This window comes from Chrysemys picta, chromosome 7, assembly GCF_011386835.1.
Source record: "Chrysemys picta bellii isolate R12L10 chromosome 7, ASM1138683v2, whole genome shotgun sequence".
Classification (NCBI taxonomy): Eukaryota; Metazoa; Chordata; order Testudines; family Emydidae; genus Chrysemys; species Chrysemys picta.
Genome location: NC_088797.1, coordinates 20522612 through 20540845, shown reverse-complemented (window position 1 = coordinate 20540845; position 18234 = coordinate 20522612). Strand labels below are relative to the sequence as shown.

The 18234-nt window shown below is 45.5% G+C and overlaps 1 protein-coding gene across 4 annotated transcripts in view; it reads right to left on the bottom strand.

Annotated features, from left to right (window-relative positions):
- The window catches only part of UROC1 (urocanate hydratase 1), an 84024-nt gene that overhangs the window by 22771 nt on the left and 43019 nt on the right, over nt 1-18234 (bottom strand). For all 4 annotated transcript variants that reach the window (XM_024104989.3, XM_024104990.3, XM_042849844.2 and 1 more), the window contains 6 exons: nt 17659-17838; nt 14563-14660; nt 11793-11865; nt 9825-9946; nt 2045-2115; nt 971-1069 (listed from right to left, as the gene is read on the bottom strand). In XM_024104989.3, coding sequence (XP_023960757.1) covers nt 971-1069; nt 2045-2115; nt 9825-9946; nt 11793-11865; nt 14563-14660; nt 17659-17838 — 643 coding nt within the window. The remainder of the gene's footprint in view (nt 1-970; nt 1070-2044; nt 2116-9824; nt 9947-11792; nt 11866-14562; nt 14661-17658; nt 17839-18234) is intronic.

Genomic DNA, 18234 nt, shown 5'->3' with positions numbered 1-18234 from the left:
AGTGCAAATCCGGAGCAACTCCAATGAAGTTACACTGTTGTAAAACCTGTCTGAGAGGAGAATTGGGCCCTTAGATTTTCTGAGCAACAAAAAATATAAAAGATGGGTTTGAATCTCTGGATGTGAACGGCTGTCTGATTTGGGGGGTTGGCGATCAGACCCTTGAGGCTCAGAACCCTCTCTAAAACAAACACACATGCTCATTATGTTATTCTGTTGCACAGAAAAACATGCATGCCAGGCCCCATCATACTAAAATACAGGGAGCAAAATACCACCACAGCATGCAACATTTAAACACCTTTCATGAGCATAAAAGCAAGAATTCAATTTTGTTAACCAGAGGCTTGTATACCACATAGTTTTGCTGTAGTATAAAAGCCTTTATTATGCATGTACCAACTGAGCCCAACCATGAGCCCCAGATTCTTTGCAATAATAAATGTGTATTATCTACAGCAGTGCCTAGATCTAGGTCCCACAGTGTACAATCATATACTAAGCCCACAGAGACCTTAGAAAATCCCAATATGTACAAATTCCTGTCCACGTACTAAATTTCAACAGGGTAGATTCTGCCTCCATTACTCACACTGACTAGTATCTTACTCCTGCAGTAAGGTACAACCCAGCATGCACAAAGGTGGCAGTATCAGAGGCTATGTTGGTTTCTCTTAATTTTTCACTAGCATATGAAGTGTGAGTGAATGCCGACTGTATGATGCCCATACACAACACAAGGCAGATTTTTTACCTGGGGATTAAATGTGGTATCTATGAAGACATTCTCTAGGTCAGACTCTCCTCTCATTGAATACGTTCCGGTGTAACAGGGAAGAGAATTTGACTCGACATTTTCTAATATACTTTTTTTATTATCATTGGTTGAACCGTTCTACTTCTCCCATCCCACCCTGATCTCAGATACTAAACACAATTACCATGCCGCACTGAGTGGGAAAAGCCATACCTTAATCCTTTTTTCAGCAATGGCTCGATTAATAGCCACCGCAATAGACACACGACCCTTCTGATCAGAGTACAAGATTCTAGCTTGGGAGCCAACTACCTGGAAAATGAAAATGCCAGAGTGATAAGGTTCCCTCTGCAACTGGCTTATCTCCAGGCCCCAGCGGTAGACTCGGCCCCCTCCACTGGAGAAAGCATGGAGTATTAATTTGTAAACAATCAGCTTCCATAAATAAGAAATTAACCCCCCCCCATTGAACTGAGTTTTATCTACACTCACACAAAGAGATTTATTTTTCTAATTAGCTGCTACAGTTTAGTAAATCCCACTTTTTAAATCAACCTCATTGTCAGGCCCACAATCCCCTATCAACAATCCCCTTATCAACAGCTGAGAAGCAGAGATTGGAACCGGTGGTGGTGGCGGTGGGCTGGAAGGGAGGAGAAATATGGAGACAAAGAACATCAAACATCTGTCTCACATAGAGCTATGCCCCCATCCATCCCTTACTTTGTGGTCTTTAGTCTGGCTTCCAGCTTTTGGGGGGAGGGGGTCACATGCTTGAATCCTGAAGTGCCTGCGGTTAACTGGCTATGGTGCTTAATTGTGCTTTAAAAAAGGAGACTCCATCTAATATGCAATACCATAGGAGGAAATAGCCCTTTCCCCCCTTCTCCTGAAAAAAGGGCTACAGGACTAGAACAGCAGTCCTGAAGGGGAGAACCCAGGACAGGACAGCTCCTTCAAGGTCAGATTTCAGGAGTGGAACTCAGGGAAAGCTAGTTATGAATAAAGTGTATTGTGAGCCTAAGTTGCCTTGTTGAAAAACAGAGATGGACTCAAGCCACAAAAGTTGGCTCTAGACCCAGTTTTTGAACATCTCAAAGTTGAGAGGGTGAGGTGTTGGTTTGGTTCATTATGAAGATGGGGCCATTCACAACATTTGGATCTGGAGCTAGGATCAGATTTCAAACACCCCTGGGTGGAAAGAGCAGTGTTTGGAGCCAGAGTTTTCACTGGGGCCCCTTTTCTGCTTTTTGGTCTGGCCGTGTGTGAAAGAGGCTGTGCATTTACCAAGCTGTGCTTCCCGGCTTCCCGAATCCAGTGGATATTGTCATGGTATTGCTGCTTCACAGATGCACTGACTGCAAGAGAAACCAAGAAACCAAAAGATTTAGAAAAATAAATGCAACATGCTCTAAATACTACGTAATTCATAAAACAGCTCCAGGGTTCAAATCCTACTCTCAACATAGGCGCAACAGAGGAATATAGGAATGCCCATACTGGATCAGACCAGCAGCCCATCTAGTGGCCAGCTCCAGTTACTTTAGAAGAAGATACAAGAAATCCTGCAGTAGGAAGGTGTAGGATGAGATGTTCCAGATAAAGCGCTCTTCCAAATCCATAATGTATTGGTTTAAACCCAGACACATGAGGGTTTCCAACACTTTTGTTCACATTAACTACAACAACTCTGGATATTCTTGTTGTGCTTATAAATGTCCAGTCTCTCTTTGAATCTTGCTAAATTATTGGCCTGAGCAATACCCAGGGGCAATTAGTTCCAAAGTCTAATTCCACACTGGGTGAAAAAGTATTTCCTTCTAGCAATTGGAACTTCCAGCAATGGAACCTCAAAGGGAGTTGCTTATGTGCATCTGAAAACATAATCTGGTACAACGGTTTTAACCACTGGGGCAAATTCTCTCATTTACATCTATGTAACTCCATTTAAGTCACTGGGCCCAACTGAGCAGCAACAGAAATGAAAGGGTGAGTTACATGTGGAGTGTAAGTTGGTCAGAAAATGAGTGTAAGTGGCAAAGAAGTGTAGCATGCATCAGTCTGGCATGGGGGGAGAGGGGTTGTAATACAAATCTAACATGTTGATGAGACTGAAGGTAACTATAGCAGATAAGTGACTAACAAGAGAGGAAAGCTGTAAAATAAAGTAGGGGCTGCTTTATTTTGCACCTTCCTTTTAGGTGTTTTTGCTATTATACCTTTCCTTCTGCCCTGTGGTGAGTACAGTACAAGAATCTGCACACCCACTGAATGCCAAATCAGTACATGTTACACTATACAGCTCACACCCATTTCCTCACCAACTTACAATGGGCATGTAACTTATACAAATATATCCATCAGCACTGAATTTGGCGCAGAGACTTTCCTGAGGTCTGAAACTGACCCTAGAGGGGGCTTCATGGGGGTAAGTGAGGAGTACTGAGACAACTGTCTTTCCACAAGGCGCACATTCAGGCAAATATGCACAGCCAAACTAGAAACTGAGGAAAGAGCCAGATATTGAAGATCAGGTTTAATATATTGCGAAAGAGAAATGTAAAATATGTTCATTTCTGCATAGGAAAGATACATTACTGCAGGTCTGCACTAGCAGTGAGATAGAAGCAAGATTGTTTTAATGATTCTGTAAGGAAGTGTCAGTGCTTTATGGGTTGGCTATGAGCGCCTCTAACTTATGCAGCAGGGATTAATATGTCAGCTCTTATCATCACAAGGAATAAAGGCTGAAACATCTGCTTGCACCATCCTTTCCTAGAAGACTTGCATTGAACTTTAAAACCGTTACGGAAACATCCTGTAGATATGACAACCGTAGGGTACTATTAAAGTTTTACAAGGGTTTATAAAAATTATTCTACAGAATTTAATAGAGAATGAGATCCTTTCGATAGTTTTAAAACAATATCCCATAGAGTATAATTTTCTATTCAGTCCAGGGCTTCACATAAACCTATAGAAAGGATCTCATTCTCTATTGAATTCTACAGGACTTTTCCTTAAGAGGAGCTAGTTGAGAAAACTGCTGTCATTCAACTAAGGTTATAGGGACATATGACAGCTAAATAAATCTGACCCTTCTACAGAATCCAACACATTATCAGGCTCTCTTTTCTAAATGTTGGTGTGTCCAGTGTTGAATTTCCTGTTCGTTCTGTGGGGGTGGGGGATAGCATCCTTTCATTAAATCTGACCTCCTGGAGTTGAAAGTATTGACGCTCCTTCTTGAGCCGCTGGGGCTCAACCTTGGACTAACTCCATGCATCTCTCATTTGTTAAACTGTTGCCGACCATCTCTCTCAGGAATATGTTCCTAAATCAGACAGGCTACTGTGTTGCTTCTGGTATTTCACAGATATTGGTCTTTATTTAGGCTTTAAAGCACATTCTGATCTTACAAAAATAATCCTCATCAGCAAGGAAGTTGATTCCCTGTCCTCTTGTTTGTTTGAATTTATTTTTTGCTGTCCAACCCTGTCAAACTATTACTACGGTGGTGAGCAAATTCCTCATTTAAATTAGTTATTACTATCTCACTGCCATTTGAGCCTTGATCCAAAGAAGTCAAGTTTCCCAGCATGTGTCACAAGTGTTTTACAGGTCAAGCGTGGAAATATACACAATAATACGCAGTAATACGCAAAGTCCCCAGAGGATTTTAAACCATTCTCCTCCTGTGTTGTGGGTTCACAGATTTTAAACAGCAAAATCATCTCCCCAAAAAGGGAAGAATGGTTAAAATTGGAGATGAGTCCAGACTGAAAGTCCTGATCTGAATTTGAAATTCCCCAAAATTCAGGATGTTGGACTCCCATCTTTTGGTTCAACCCTTTGCATTCTGTAAAATTCAAATCTGGGTTTAGTTTTTGAATATGACTGATGTTAGGGGATGGCCAGATGCAGGGTTTTGGTTTAGGCCATGTATATATTTACAATGGCTGAACAGCAAATAGAATAGTCGAGAACACGGGAGGTCAAACTGGAATCCATGAAAGGCTGTGTTTATTAGGTGCATTTTCCATCCAAGTTCAGTTTTAATTTCTCTCTGAATTCCTCTGTCCATTGCTTTGCCAAGCACAACAGAAAATCCAATAACAGAGTTGCCCCCAAGTCTGCTTCCATCTGCTGGGTTTTAAAATACCATTTTTATATCAATGTAAAAATACAAATAGCATTCCAATACCTTTACTCCCTGTAAGAGGTGCTTTCCCATATCCTTTCCATGCATTAGTGTGTGTGTATATACACATACACACACACCCACCACTCATATGCATATACTTACACAATATTCAATTAATGTTGTATATACACAGTGTGAAACATTCAAATGTCATGTGTCGGCTCATTCTGGGATGGAAAAAACAACTGGAGAATGAATCACATGCCTGATAAGTTGTTGTGTATTTATGCTGCCCTAGTACACAATACAGCATCACAGTTGCCAACTTTCATGCGGTAAATAAGCACCCCAATTTTCACAATAAGACAAAAATCAAGCTAATCCCATTTCAAAACAAGCCAATCCCTAAGAACCCCAACCCTCTATGTGACGAGATCCCCCCGACGTGCAGGCTGGGACGGTAGTGGGCCCGCTGTGCATACCTGACTCTCTTCCCCCCTTGCCTCTGCTTGCCGGGAGCTGATAAAAAAAAGAAGCAACAAGCTACAAACCAAAAACTAGCCAACAAGCAACTCACAAGCCGATTAAGCCAAAAACAAGCCCAATTTCTGCGTTTTTTTCCACAGGTTTTGGCACATCTGTACAGCACCAGATCTCACTCCATTTTGACAAGCATGATGGGCCAGATTTTTAAAAAACACTCAGTGCCCAGCAGCACTCATTGTATATAATGGGAGCTCCTAGGTATTGTCCACTTTTGAAAATCTGACTTAACTATTTTGATGGATGTAATTCACACATAACACGGTATTGAAAAACATCCCACACTAAGATGGTGCCGAGTGCCCTCCACTCCCGCTGAAGTCAATGAGAACTGAGGGCATTCAGCACCTTAGAGGATTAGGCCCTTATTCAGTAACTCAGACCTGTGAAGGGTGGATAAGGCCATAGTGCTGGGTGTATGTTATGGGAAGATAACAGTTTAGTTCCTCTAGCAAGGCCTATTACACCATGCTTAAGCATGTGTGAAATATAAACTATAGAAGGTTGGCACATCATTTCCCAGAAATGCTACTTTTTATCTCCACAAGAGTCTAACGATTCTGGAAGGAGTCAGAGGTCTCCTGATTCACATTTTTCTGATTACATCCCAATGGTGGTGTTCATGCACAAAGCAAAAGCATTAAAAGAGGAAAAAAAGAAATGAAACCTTAGATTCTGATGTTCTTAAAAATGGCCTTGATTTATGATCCTTCCTCTTACAGACTGTCTTAACAGCGTAGTGCCAGGAGGCTGGCCTTGGCAGCTTTTAATGACAACAGTGTGTTCTGGAGAAAAGCAAAGCTGAAAATATAATACTTCATCTGGGGTCAAGAGAATGGGATAGGCAGTTTTTAGGGCTAGGAGCTCAAGTCACTGGGGCAGGATAGTGTGGAAGCAGTGGGGGCGGGTAGTCTGGAAATAGAGGAGCAAGGTATTCGAAAGCTGGATGAAACTTAAGGGGATGATTCTGCTCTCTGCTTAGTGCGAATCAGGACAGAGGCAGGATTCATCAGTAAGGCTAAGATTTTGTCATGGATATTCTTAGTAAAAGTCATGGGACAGGTCATGGGCAATAAAGCAGAATTCACAGAAGCCCATGACCCGTCCGTGACTTTTACTAAAAGTATTCATGACAAAATAGGAAGCTCAGCTCCGGGGTCCCCCTGCCACCTGCAGCGGCTCAGAGCTCTGGGGTCCCCCCGCCACCCACAGCAGCTCAGAGCTCTGGGTTACCCCAACCTATGGCGGGGGAACCCTGCAGCTCCCGGCCACCGCGGGCAGGGCTGCCCAGAGTGGGGGGCAAATGGAGCAATTTGCCCCAGGTCCCGGGCCCCGCAGGGGCCCCCACGAGAGTTTTTCAGGGTCCCTGGAGCGGGGTCCTTCACTCGCTCCGGGGGCCCCAGAAAACTCTTGCAGGGCCCGGGCCCCCGGAGCTTCTCCCGCTCCGGGTCTTCGGCAGCAATTTGGCGGCGGGGGATCCTTCCGCCCTGGGACCCGCCGCCGAAGTGCCCTGAAGACCCACGGTGGAGGGTCCTTCCACTCCGGGACCCGTCGCCGAAGTGCTGGGTCTTCGGCGGCAATTTGGCGGCGGGGGCCCCCTGCCGCCGAAGACCCCAGGTCCCCTGAATCCTCTGGGCGGCCCTGGCTGTGGGCTGAAGTCACGGAGGTCACTGGAAGTCACAGATTCTGTGATTTCCACAACCTCCATGAAAAAATAGTAGCCTTATTCATCAGAGATTAGGTTACTAGCCTGACACGTGGGTTCAAGTCCCTGCTCTGCCACAGACTTACCTTGGACAAGTCACTTAGTCTTTCTGTACTTCAGTTCCTCATCTGTAAATAGGGATCAATAGTACTGCCCCATGTCTGGGGTGTTGTAGGGGTAAACACATTCATAGATTGTGAGGTGCTCAGATACTACAGTGCAGGGGGACAGGGCCGGCTCTAGGCACCAGCAAAACAAGCTGGTGCTTGGGGCGGCACATTTTTAGGGGCGGCATGGCCGGCGCCAGAATGCCGCCCCTAAAAATGTGCCCCGGCCGCCCTAGCTCACCTCTGCTGCTGCTGCCACGGCGCGCGAAACAGCTGATTTGCGCACCGCTACTCGCCCTCCCTCCCAGGCTCTCAAATCTGGGAGGGAGGGGGAGCAGCGGTGCGCGAATCAGCTGATTCGTGCGCCGCGGCGGCTGGGGTTTCCCCCTCCCTCCCAGGCTCTCAAACCTGGGAGGGAGGGGGAGATCCCGAGCGGCCGTTTCGCGCGCCGCTGCTCCCCCTCCGTCCCAGGCTTGCTGGGAGGTAGGGGGAGAAGCGGCGCCCGCGCCGCGGCCACTCAGAGTCTCCCCCTCCCTCTCAGGCTCTCAAACCTAGGAGGGAGGGGGAGACTCCGAGTGGCCGCGGCGCCGCTTCTCCCCCTCCCTCCTAGGCTTGAGGAGCCTGGGGGGAGGAGGCAGGGCTGGGGATTTGGGGAAGGGGTGGAGTTGAGGCGGGGCCGGGGGTGGGGTAATTAAATAAGGGAGGGGGGGCGGCCAAAATTGTTTTTGCTTTGGGCGGCAAAAATCCTAGAGCCGGCCCTGCAGGGGGACCAGATAAGTACCATGGATAGATAGACTGACTTTGTATAAAAGTGAGAGTAGAATCAGGCCCAATATTTTCAAAGATAGCTGCCAATTGTACAGGCCTGCATGGGAAAACGATCGGAAAAAATTATTTGCCACCAAAACTGCAACCACAGATCAGGTAGACAGGATTACAAATGAGTGGAAGGGCAGGTGCAGATAATTGAGGCCAAATTGAATTCTCACCACAAAGTTGCACCCACAAAACTGGAGATCAGCTTGAGGCCCAGACAGAAATTAAACTACTGGCTTAAATGCATTTTTGTTTTTCTGCAATAAACACATCCCGGTGAGGACTTACCTTGACCATTTGCTTTAATGCATTTAATGCTCACGAAAGGTGCCAGGTGGACAGCTTTAGACAACAATGTTGTGTGCATTTATCCTAATAACAGGTATGGTATAGCTAGCAGATGTACAGGGCTCCCTAACACTGTCCCACCCGTGGGCCTCACACACAACCTGGTGGAACCACCTGGGGGTAAAGAGGTACATCAGCATCCCTGGCCTCTATTTCAGTTCATAAAACCCCAAAGGTGCCCATTGCCTAAAGCTGTGGGTGCCATGACACAAATGACATCACACAATATCATTCATGTTCCTTCAGGACAAAGCACTAGCACTCCCCTACCTCACTGCATTCCCATTCACAAATGCCTTGAAGCCATTCCTGCATGCCCAGAAGATTAACATATCTAGGACAGACAGATCAAGGAGGGAAGTGAATTCTAGAGTCAAAGGGCCCTCATAGAGAGTGCCCTGCCAGCAGCTCCCTCTCAGTTAAATTGAGGGAACTGCCTCCAACTTGAGCACCTTTGATGATTTTAATTGCATCATCACATATGCTGCGTGAGAGGTGGTCTTTTAAGCAGACTGTTCTCAAGCTATTTCCGGTTTTAAGACCATCCTCCTGAATTCTGCAGACAGCCAGTGCAGCTCCCAGAGCACTGGTGTCATAGACTCTTGACATAAGCAGGCTACTTCATTCTACCCAAGCTTTAGCCTCCAGTTCTCAAGGCCTAGCCCCAGGTTGAGTGCATTACTGGGCTACTGGCTAGAGCACTAGACTCAGGAGACCTGCATCTTATTTCTGGCTCTGCCACTGGCCTGCTGGGTGACCACTGGCAAGCCACAGCAACACACCGTGCCTCAGTTTCCCCATCTGTAAAATGGGGATACTATTGACCTCCTTTGTGAAGCATTTTGAGCTCTACTGATCAAAAACTCTAAATAAGAACTAGGTATTACTACTACACCTCTACCCCGATATAACGCGACCCGATATAACACGAATTCGGATATAACGTGGTAAAGCAGTGCTCCAGGGGGGCGGGGCTGCGCACTCAGGTGGATCAAAGCAAGTTCGATATAAGGCGGTTTCACCTATAATGCGGTAAGATTTTTTGGCTCCCAAGGACAGCGTTATATCGAGATAGAGGTGTATTATTATTAGCTGAGTCTCAAGCTAACAAAGTCATGGATAGATGCAGCAAAATCCATACCACAGGCAGATGGGAAATAGTGCTCTTAGTCACAGCTGCAGTTTACGCATCTAATAGCAGCCCTGGGCTCCCTAAAGCCCCTAAATAGTGCTTGTAAGTCATAAATATTGGCTGCTCTCATTGCTGACTTTAATACCTATGTGGAGCAGACAAGAGCTTGGTTTTTCAGGTCTCACCTGAAAGACACAGTAAACTCCTTTGATTACACCCCATTCTTCACAAAACGTGCACCTTTTATGACAGAAAAAGAGTTGACATCCTACCTCCCTGATGTATAGCCTCTTCGAGCACTGATGTGGCGATTAAGTCAGTGGTAGCCAGATCCTGTGGGTCACCTGAAGTACAAACCCAGCGGAATGGTCCAAATCCCAGGGAAAAAATGTCTCTGGGAAGAGAACATGTTTCATTAAGAGATAGTTGAAATTCCTGTCTGATTTACCCTGGCAGTTAGCAATGCTTTTCTTTCATTAACTGAAGATGGAAGAATTCTAAATATTTCAAACAAACTAATCTAAACAGAAAGCACTTGGGACCATTATTCCAGAATTTAAACAATGCTGTCTCACCAAGACATCAGCTGATGTGGGGGAAAATCACAACCACACTTGAGTGCTCACAGCCTTTGATAGAAAACTCAAGGCAGTTAATCAAACAAGGGTGTTCCCCAGTTGACCACAGCTCCTTTCATAAAACAAGATCTTGGAGGCCTGGCTCTCTCCTTCCTTACACCAGGGTACCTGATTTACTCCAGTGTGAGAGGAGCACCCAGGTCCTCGTTTTAATGTCCACTGATGAACCTGTAATCATTTACAGAGTGATTCGGCCTCTCTCTTGCACCCTTGTCTAGTCATTTACAGCTATGGAAAGTGAGTGCAAAGTGGGTGTAAATGTACCCATTCATGGAAGAAAGTGGAGAAATCTGATTTGGTAGCATTCTACCTTACATTACACTTAGCGGGCCAGAGAATCTGGCCCTTTCTGCTCCCATTGAGCTTAGGCTGGCCCCTGGTCCGGTATTAAACCGGTCAGTCCTGCTTTTCTAAGGTTTGTCCCCTATCCATACTCAGACAAAACTGGATGTGGTTTTTCCAGATAGGGATGCCCTTTTGAAGAGTGTGCTGTTTAGACCCCGCTGGGGTGACCTGCCCCGTGAGTGGTGTGCTCTTAAAAATGGCTCCCCCTGTGTGGTGTGACCTCGCATGCAACATGCATCCAAGGTCATATCGCTAGTGGTGGAGTGACACGCCCTTAAAAATGGCAACCTCCATGCAGCGTGCACCTCACATGCACTGCGCATCTGAGGTCATGCCAGTGGGGGCGGAGCAGCGCACTTTTAAAAATGGCGTCCCCCATCTGGTACTGGACAAAATCACATCCAGTTTTGTCGGAGTACTGGATAGGGGACAAACCCTAGAAAAGCAGGACTGTCCAGTATAATACCAGACGAGGGGCCAGCCTGAGCAGAAAGGGACAGATTTGGATGTGTGACCAAGGTCATGCCAGTGGGGAAAGGGTGACGCCAGCAGGGGCAGGCTCATACCGTTCCTGGAAGTACTGGTATGTCTAATATTCCAGGAATGCATGAGTGGCCACCCTAATTGTGCCACTAATCCAAAAGGAGTCAGTCTCGCCCCAGGGTAGTGAGAGGTGGCAAATCTATGTGTACAGCCATAAACCATCAGGGCACCACTACAATGCCAACTCTGCTTTCTACATATATATAAATGTCTTCCAGAATTACTGAGCTGTTAAGGGCCAAGTCCTGCTTGCCTTAGTGCATACGAGTTGTCCCCATAGGCTTGATTCTGATATCACACCGATGTATATCGGGGCACCACAGTGAAGTCAACAGAGCCCATAGGCCAGACTCTTGGCCGTGTTCCAGTTGTTTTACATTGCTCCAGCATACACACATTCTTCCTAGCCATGCTGGGCACTGCTCCAGTGCAAATGAGCACGTGGCCCACATAATAGTAATACTAGTTCAAGTGACATAGAACCAAGACATGATGGGATGTCTTAGATAATTCATTGCTGAAGGCCCCTCCCCATCACCACCATTTTACTCTTCGATGGGCCTAGGCAGGATTTGGCCCTGTAAGTGGGATCTCCAAGTTAACATATTTTTTGGATATTCTCCTAAAAAGCAGTCCAGTTTATGATTCTACTTCTACAGTAAATGGAAACAGCTCATTGCCCCAATTTATCTACTGGTATTCCTTCCAACATACCCCATAATGTGCTGAACATAGGAAGGGTATCGGAATTCAATTTTATTGGCTCCTCTTTTCTCGACATCAGCACCTGCAAAAGGATTTTAAATGCAGATTAGTTGATGAGAAGAACAGCTACAAATGGGCCAGATTGTACCCTTGAGTTCATGCATGACTGCATCCCTGCCTGCACAGGTCTTCCCCTGCCACACCGAAAAAGGGGTCAGACCTCCGCTTGATGGCACCTTCCTTCTCCTAGATCCCACTCAGGGGTGCTGTGTGAAAGGAGGGGTGGGGACTGGGTGGACCTGGGGAGGGTGGTGGGCAGCAGAGGATCTTCTTTTAAGGGAATGATGGAGGCAGCTGTGGCCCGGGCAGTCCTCCATTGGAGCTGCTCTGCCAGAGAGCTGGATGGGTAGAGGGAACAGGGTCCCAGAATCAACTTTCAGACAAAAGGCTTCTGTATGGAAGGCCAGGGCCTCCTGTATACACCGGTGATTGTGGAAAGTCACACAGCTCATGCCGTGGGGATGAGCAACCCGCTCCCTAAATTGAAAAAGGCAAGAGAAATCTATAGGAAGACCCCTGTGATTTCTTCCCCCTTCCTCCTTTCTAAGGGATTTCCCACAAGGGAAGCAATACAGGTTGCTCTAAATTAAACCAGAGCAGAGAAGCAAACTGACACAGCTGGCCCACCTTGGCTTCTCCCCGCCTTAGAAACACTATGCTCTCCTGGGACTTAACATTTCAGGCTCCAAGAGAAATTCTCTTAAAATCTCTCACCATTTCTTCTATTTGTTTTAAATATTTTTGTTAGAAGAAAGAAAACTGGGAATAAATGAGTGGCAACAGCAGCTGAATGCAACCAAACAAATTAATGATATTCACCGGGTCCTGTATTTTGTGGGAGCCACCTCCCAAGACATCCCCAAAGCTGACCCTAGTGCTTTCTTTTCCTTATTTTTTTTAATTGCTTATTTTTTATTTTCTAGTTTTAAAATGTCAGCTTGTAAAAGAAAAGCAAATGCCCTTGCCAAATCCTGCATCACCAACAGGACAGGCTTAAAAAGTGACCCGAAGCCCTTGGGGTGAGATTTTGTGCTGCACCACAAAACTCACAGCCCCCGGGGAAGGAGTGAAGGCACTTTTGTACCCTTCCAATTCTAGGCTGCTCCGGGGGCAGAACCTGCCCCAGCCAGGCTTGTATCTCAGGAGGGGAGATGCAAAGGTAGGCTAACCATGTGCCTACCACCAGCTCTGTAACACAGGGCAGCTTAGAATGTTTGTCCCACCCTTAGCCCTGCCTCTTAAACCAGGGGGACCTCATAGATCAGCATATGGCTGGTCAGTACAGTGCCTGAACCAGAGAAATTTTTCCCTGGCTGGCCAAGGGACTTTTACAGCCACTGTTCATTGTGCAGGGGTTACAGTAGAAGGGGGAGTCCCCTCCCCAAACATTTTAAGTGGTCTAAACATGTTCCTTGTTCATATATTTTAAACAACCATTCTGCATGGAGATGTCTTAGCAACTTTTTCATTTTGATAGTTTAAAGAGGCAATGGACTAAAAATAGAATTCCTGAGGCCACCTCCTTAGACATTTTCTGTTACAAAATGATTAACAATGAAAATCACTAGTGCTTTTTAAATGTTGCTGCCCTACCATTCACACAACCTAGATTGAAGATCAGGTTTGGTGAAGGAAATATATTGGGCCAGATGCTCAGCGGGTGTAATCCGGCATCGCTCCACTGACTTCAATGGAGCTAGACTGATTTACACCAGTGAAGGATCTGGAGCAATATATTCTACCCCTAACAAAGGCAGATGTCTGCTACATTTTCTTTGTACTTTCAGTTTGTCTGATCTGCATCCTGACAAGCCGCCAGGGTCTGTCGGCAATGCTAAGAAGGCTTTAGAAGAGTCCCTTGTAAATCTCTGGTGGGCTTGAGTTTAAGGGCAATGGGGCCATCTGGAACTGTAACATTTGCCACCCGCTCCTGTCCAGGATGGAGAGGGGCATTAAATAAAAAATAAGCATCGTGAGGGATGGGACGGAGAGGGGAATTATAATCCTAGGCCCTGATCCTGCAAATGCCTCCACATAGGCAGATCCCTGCACCAGTGGGGCTCTGCACAGGAATCCACTCACACAGAGGCAGCTGCAGGATTAGGGCCTTATTTTGAAAATTGCAGACTGGGAGGCTGTAACCTTGTGTAGACTGGAGGTACCCAGTATCCAGATTGGTACCCACAGTTCAATTGCTGGCGCAAGTTGTGCCAACAGAATGGAGGCTTGTCTTTCGAAAGCTTGGCCGCTGGAGTCCGTCTTCTGTGCCCGGCATTGGGTGCAAAGTTTTTGATGTGAAATTAGAGGACACTTTAAAAATGTGTATTTAATTTTTCTCCTTTGAGGAAAGACTGAGACTTTGCAGTCAATGCATTGACTGCCTCAATGACCCCCTCAAAAAAAGTCAGTGCTGTTACTTTAAAAACAAAGGGCCAGCTGTTCAGTGGTGCCGAGCACCTGTTTCTCCCACTGACGTCACTTGGAGCTGGGGGGGCTCAGCACCTCTGAAAATCAGAAACAAACACTACAGAATAAAGCCCAACACCACTAGCCTTCCTGAGAAAAAGAATGGCACCAACTTAACGTCCAGGTAGGACTGACTCCTACTGATACAATCTATTTGGAAGACCTGTTCTAACAAAGGGAATGAACTATATTTTACCTGCCGGAAAGGAGAGAAGTGCCCTGGTTACATCTAGGAAAGCCAGCATCTACTCACCAGCTCGCTGAGCTTCCAAGAGAAAAGCATTGCCATAGTCCCAAAAAAACATGCCCTTATCAGACAGCCTGTTTATAGCAGCCACTTGTCTCCTCAGACTGAAAATAAAAAGGCAGAAAGTTAGCTCTGAGATTCATTCACTTATATAAAAGGTTGACGTCAGGAACGCCCTAGCATTGCTAATATGGCCTGGGCTGTGAAAAGGTGGGGAGAGTGAGATAGATGACTTTGAAAGACTCAAGATCAACCCATGGTCTAAGCCCACCAGACACCAAATAAAAATACTTTCCACTTCTGTAGCACCTGTTATCCACTTCTCTAGCACCCGTTTTCCCAAGCTTTCCAAATGCTTTACAAATATTAAGTGAACCTCACAGCGCCACTGTGAGGTAGGGTAAGTAACACACAGGAATCATCTCATCCAGCTCAGAAATGCAGCCACCTCTGGGTTGGAACACAACAGCTGTTTAACAGCACACAGCAATACTGCCCAACAGCTCAGGAGAGGAAGTGAAGAATAGTATCTTAACTAGCTGAAACTACAGAGATGAATTCAGAGAAGCAGAATGTGGTTATTGTACCTGAATAGGAATTTGGCTGACACAGCCCGGTTATCACCCATACCATTATGAAAACTGCCAGTGGATCTTTAATGACCACAAGTGATCAGGAGCTTGGTTTTATGGGTTATCCAGAGGAGACCTCCTGATTTCAGCACCATACCTGCTAACAACAACCTGCGACACAGGTTAAGAGCCAGGGTGAAGAGTGCCACCTACTAAATTAACAACAGTACTTGCCAAAGGTCTCCCATCCAAATAATAAGCCAACACAGCTCCTGAGATCTAACAGGAAAAATTGCAGAAGGTGATACTGCTAGAGACTGCCTCCTAGCACAGAGCTGGCAGTTTCCAGTGATAAGGTAAACCAACAAAAGGCCAAGTAACTTCAGACCATTATATAACGTGAGCAACTCCCATCACTGTCTCGTCCCTATTTCTGGAACAGAGATCTAAAAAATTTCAGGCAGCAAGAGAGCTGCCACTGCTAATCTTTGTAACCTCATTCTTTAATTCCTAGTGCTGGTGGTTCTGGACTGAAAACCCCCGGCAACTGGCAAAGGCTCAAAATCAATACAGCTGGGGCTCTGACATTGGTAATGGTCTCAAAAATAAAGTCCTCTTCCAGCAAAGTCATTTGCTAACTTGGTTTCAGATCAAAAATCAGGAAGTTAACGAAAATGCTTCAGCCCTCTCTGACCCCTTCCTTGGAGATCTTTGCAATTCTCTGCTCCTTTCCTTTTTCCCTTCAAAGCATGCACAAGGTCCGGGCTATTTTGAATTGGCTGCAGTTTCCACCTGTTTCTTGGACTACAATAGAATCACAAAAAACAGAGATTAAGAAGACCCCAGTAGATTATTTAGTCCATCCCTTGGCCAATACAGAGGCCTAATTTTCCTCTTGCTTTCACTGGTATATATCATGAGTGAAGACAATGGAATTAAATTGCTAATTAAGAAGAGAATCAGGCTCTAGGCCTATTCTCGAGAGTACCTTTTTCACTGCTTGTTTTCACAGCTCCCGATTCTAATCTCACTTGCAATGGTGTAAATCAGAAATCAACAGAATTACACCAATGTATAACCCATGAGATCAGGGTCCCTACGTTATTCTGCATCTTACAAAAAGGTCCCGCTGGAAATTAGCTTTGCTGTTACACACAGCATCACCCTCAGAACAGCATCTAAAATGGGAGACTGAAATCATCATTTTTGGCCCCTGGACCAAAGCCAACCAGATGACAAACACAAATTCTAACCTCTGATGGGAAAAACCTCTTCAGCAGGAGCGTTTCCAAGAGGAAGGAGAACAACAGGAGTGAAGAGTGACACCACTCCGAGCCAAAGAACCTAAGTAACTGCAAGCACCTGATGGGTTTTAGTGAAGAACAGTAGCACTGTTCCCTGCTCCTAACCAATTAGTGAAGCTACTAGCAAGCCTGGAAATGATACAGAATAAGGGTGTTGTTTATTTTCTGCTCTCAATGTTTAATAACAACTAACTCATATGCTAGATACCTTACATAGGCTACAAAGCCCAATATATCATTGAAATAGATCCAAGAAGTTCTATTAGATCCTTATCTCTAGACTGATTCTTGCCTGCATATTTATACCTGCCTCTGGAAATTTCCACTACACGCATCTGATGAAGTGAGTATTCACCCACGAGAGCTTATGCTCCAATACGTCTGTTAATCTATAAGGTGCCACAGGACTCTTTGTCACTTTTTACAGATCCAGACTAACAACGGCTACCCCTCTGATAGATCCAAGAAAATATTTTCAGACCTTACTTCATATACAACAGGGAATGACCCTGCAATGGCAGGTAGAGGGACTATACAATCTGATAGGCCGTTTCCCTCTCTAGAATCTGTGGGGTCAATTCTATGTCAGTTACACCTGTGTGAAAGCAGTCACGCCACAGGAGCTAAGGGTACGTCTTCAGCGGGTAGCAATCGATTTATCCAGGATCGATATATCGCCTCTTGTTAAGACACAATATATCGATCCTCGAATGCGCTCACCATCGACTCCGGAACTCCACCAGAGCGAGCGGTGGTAGCGCAGTCGACGGGGGAGCCACGGCCATCGATCCCGCGCCGTGCGGACCCCAGGTAATTCGATCTAAGATACTTCAACTTCAGCTATGCTATTTGCGTAGCTGAAATTGCATATCTTAGATCGATCCCCCCCCAGTGTAGACCAGCCCTAAGAGTTAAACCAGTGTAACTTCAATGGCATTACTCCAGATTTACACTGAGAGAACTGAGAGCAGAATCTGACCCACTAATTCTATGAACCTTATTATGGGGAAGACCAGAATCTGGTCACTGGAGAAGCAGAATAAACACTGAGCCTAGAAACGTTTAGCGACCAAACCTGCATAATCAAGGTTGGATGTTTTTCTAACAGATCTGCTCTAGGAATTATTTTGGGGAAGTTCTATGGCCTCTGTTATGCAGGAAGTCAGACGAGATGATCACAGTGGCCCCTTCTAGCCTTGGAATCTATGAATCAGGTAATTGTTTACCTTTCTTGCACAAGGGTACGGAACCTCCCTGGATTGGTAGACATGAGCTGGTTTGCCTCCTCAAAGCTGAGCTGCACGGGGTAGTATCCTCCACTGAACGGATTGTGACAGGAGGTTTGGTCAGATCCAAGATCAACTAGCTGTTCTCCTGTTGTATCAAGTTCATAGACAAACCTCTCCCTATGGATAGGAAAGATAATATATAGACTGCTTGTCTGGTGGCTGCCATTACAAACATCACCTCATAGTTATATTCCTTGTGAGCATCAACAGCGCCAATTAGGAGTTCTCAGGAATATCCCTAAAGATTATTTTAGAATATTACAAGGATATCCTGGATTGGCAACGTCTGTTTGTGGATGCCTGATATAAGAATAAATAATGCTTGTCATGGATTTCAGTGGGCCTTGGATCATGCCACAAAAGCAGCAAATTTTCTATTCTCAATATTCTGATTACCAAGGACTGTCTTTCAGTAAGACACCATTCTCTAGTTTCTGATTACCAACAAATGATCTTACTAAGACACAGCTCTGTGTTTTGTTACCTTTGTTCTTTCTTTCCAAAACCAAAGTT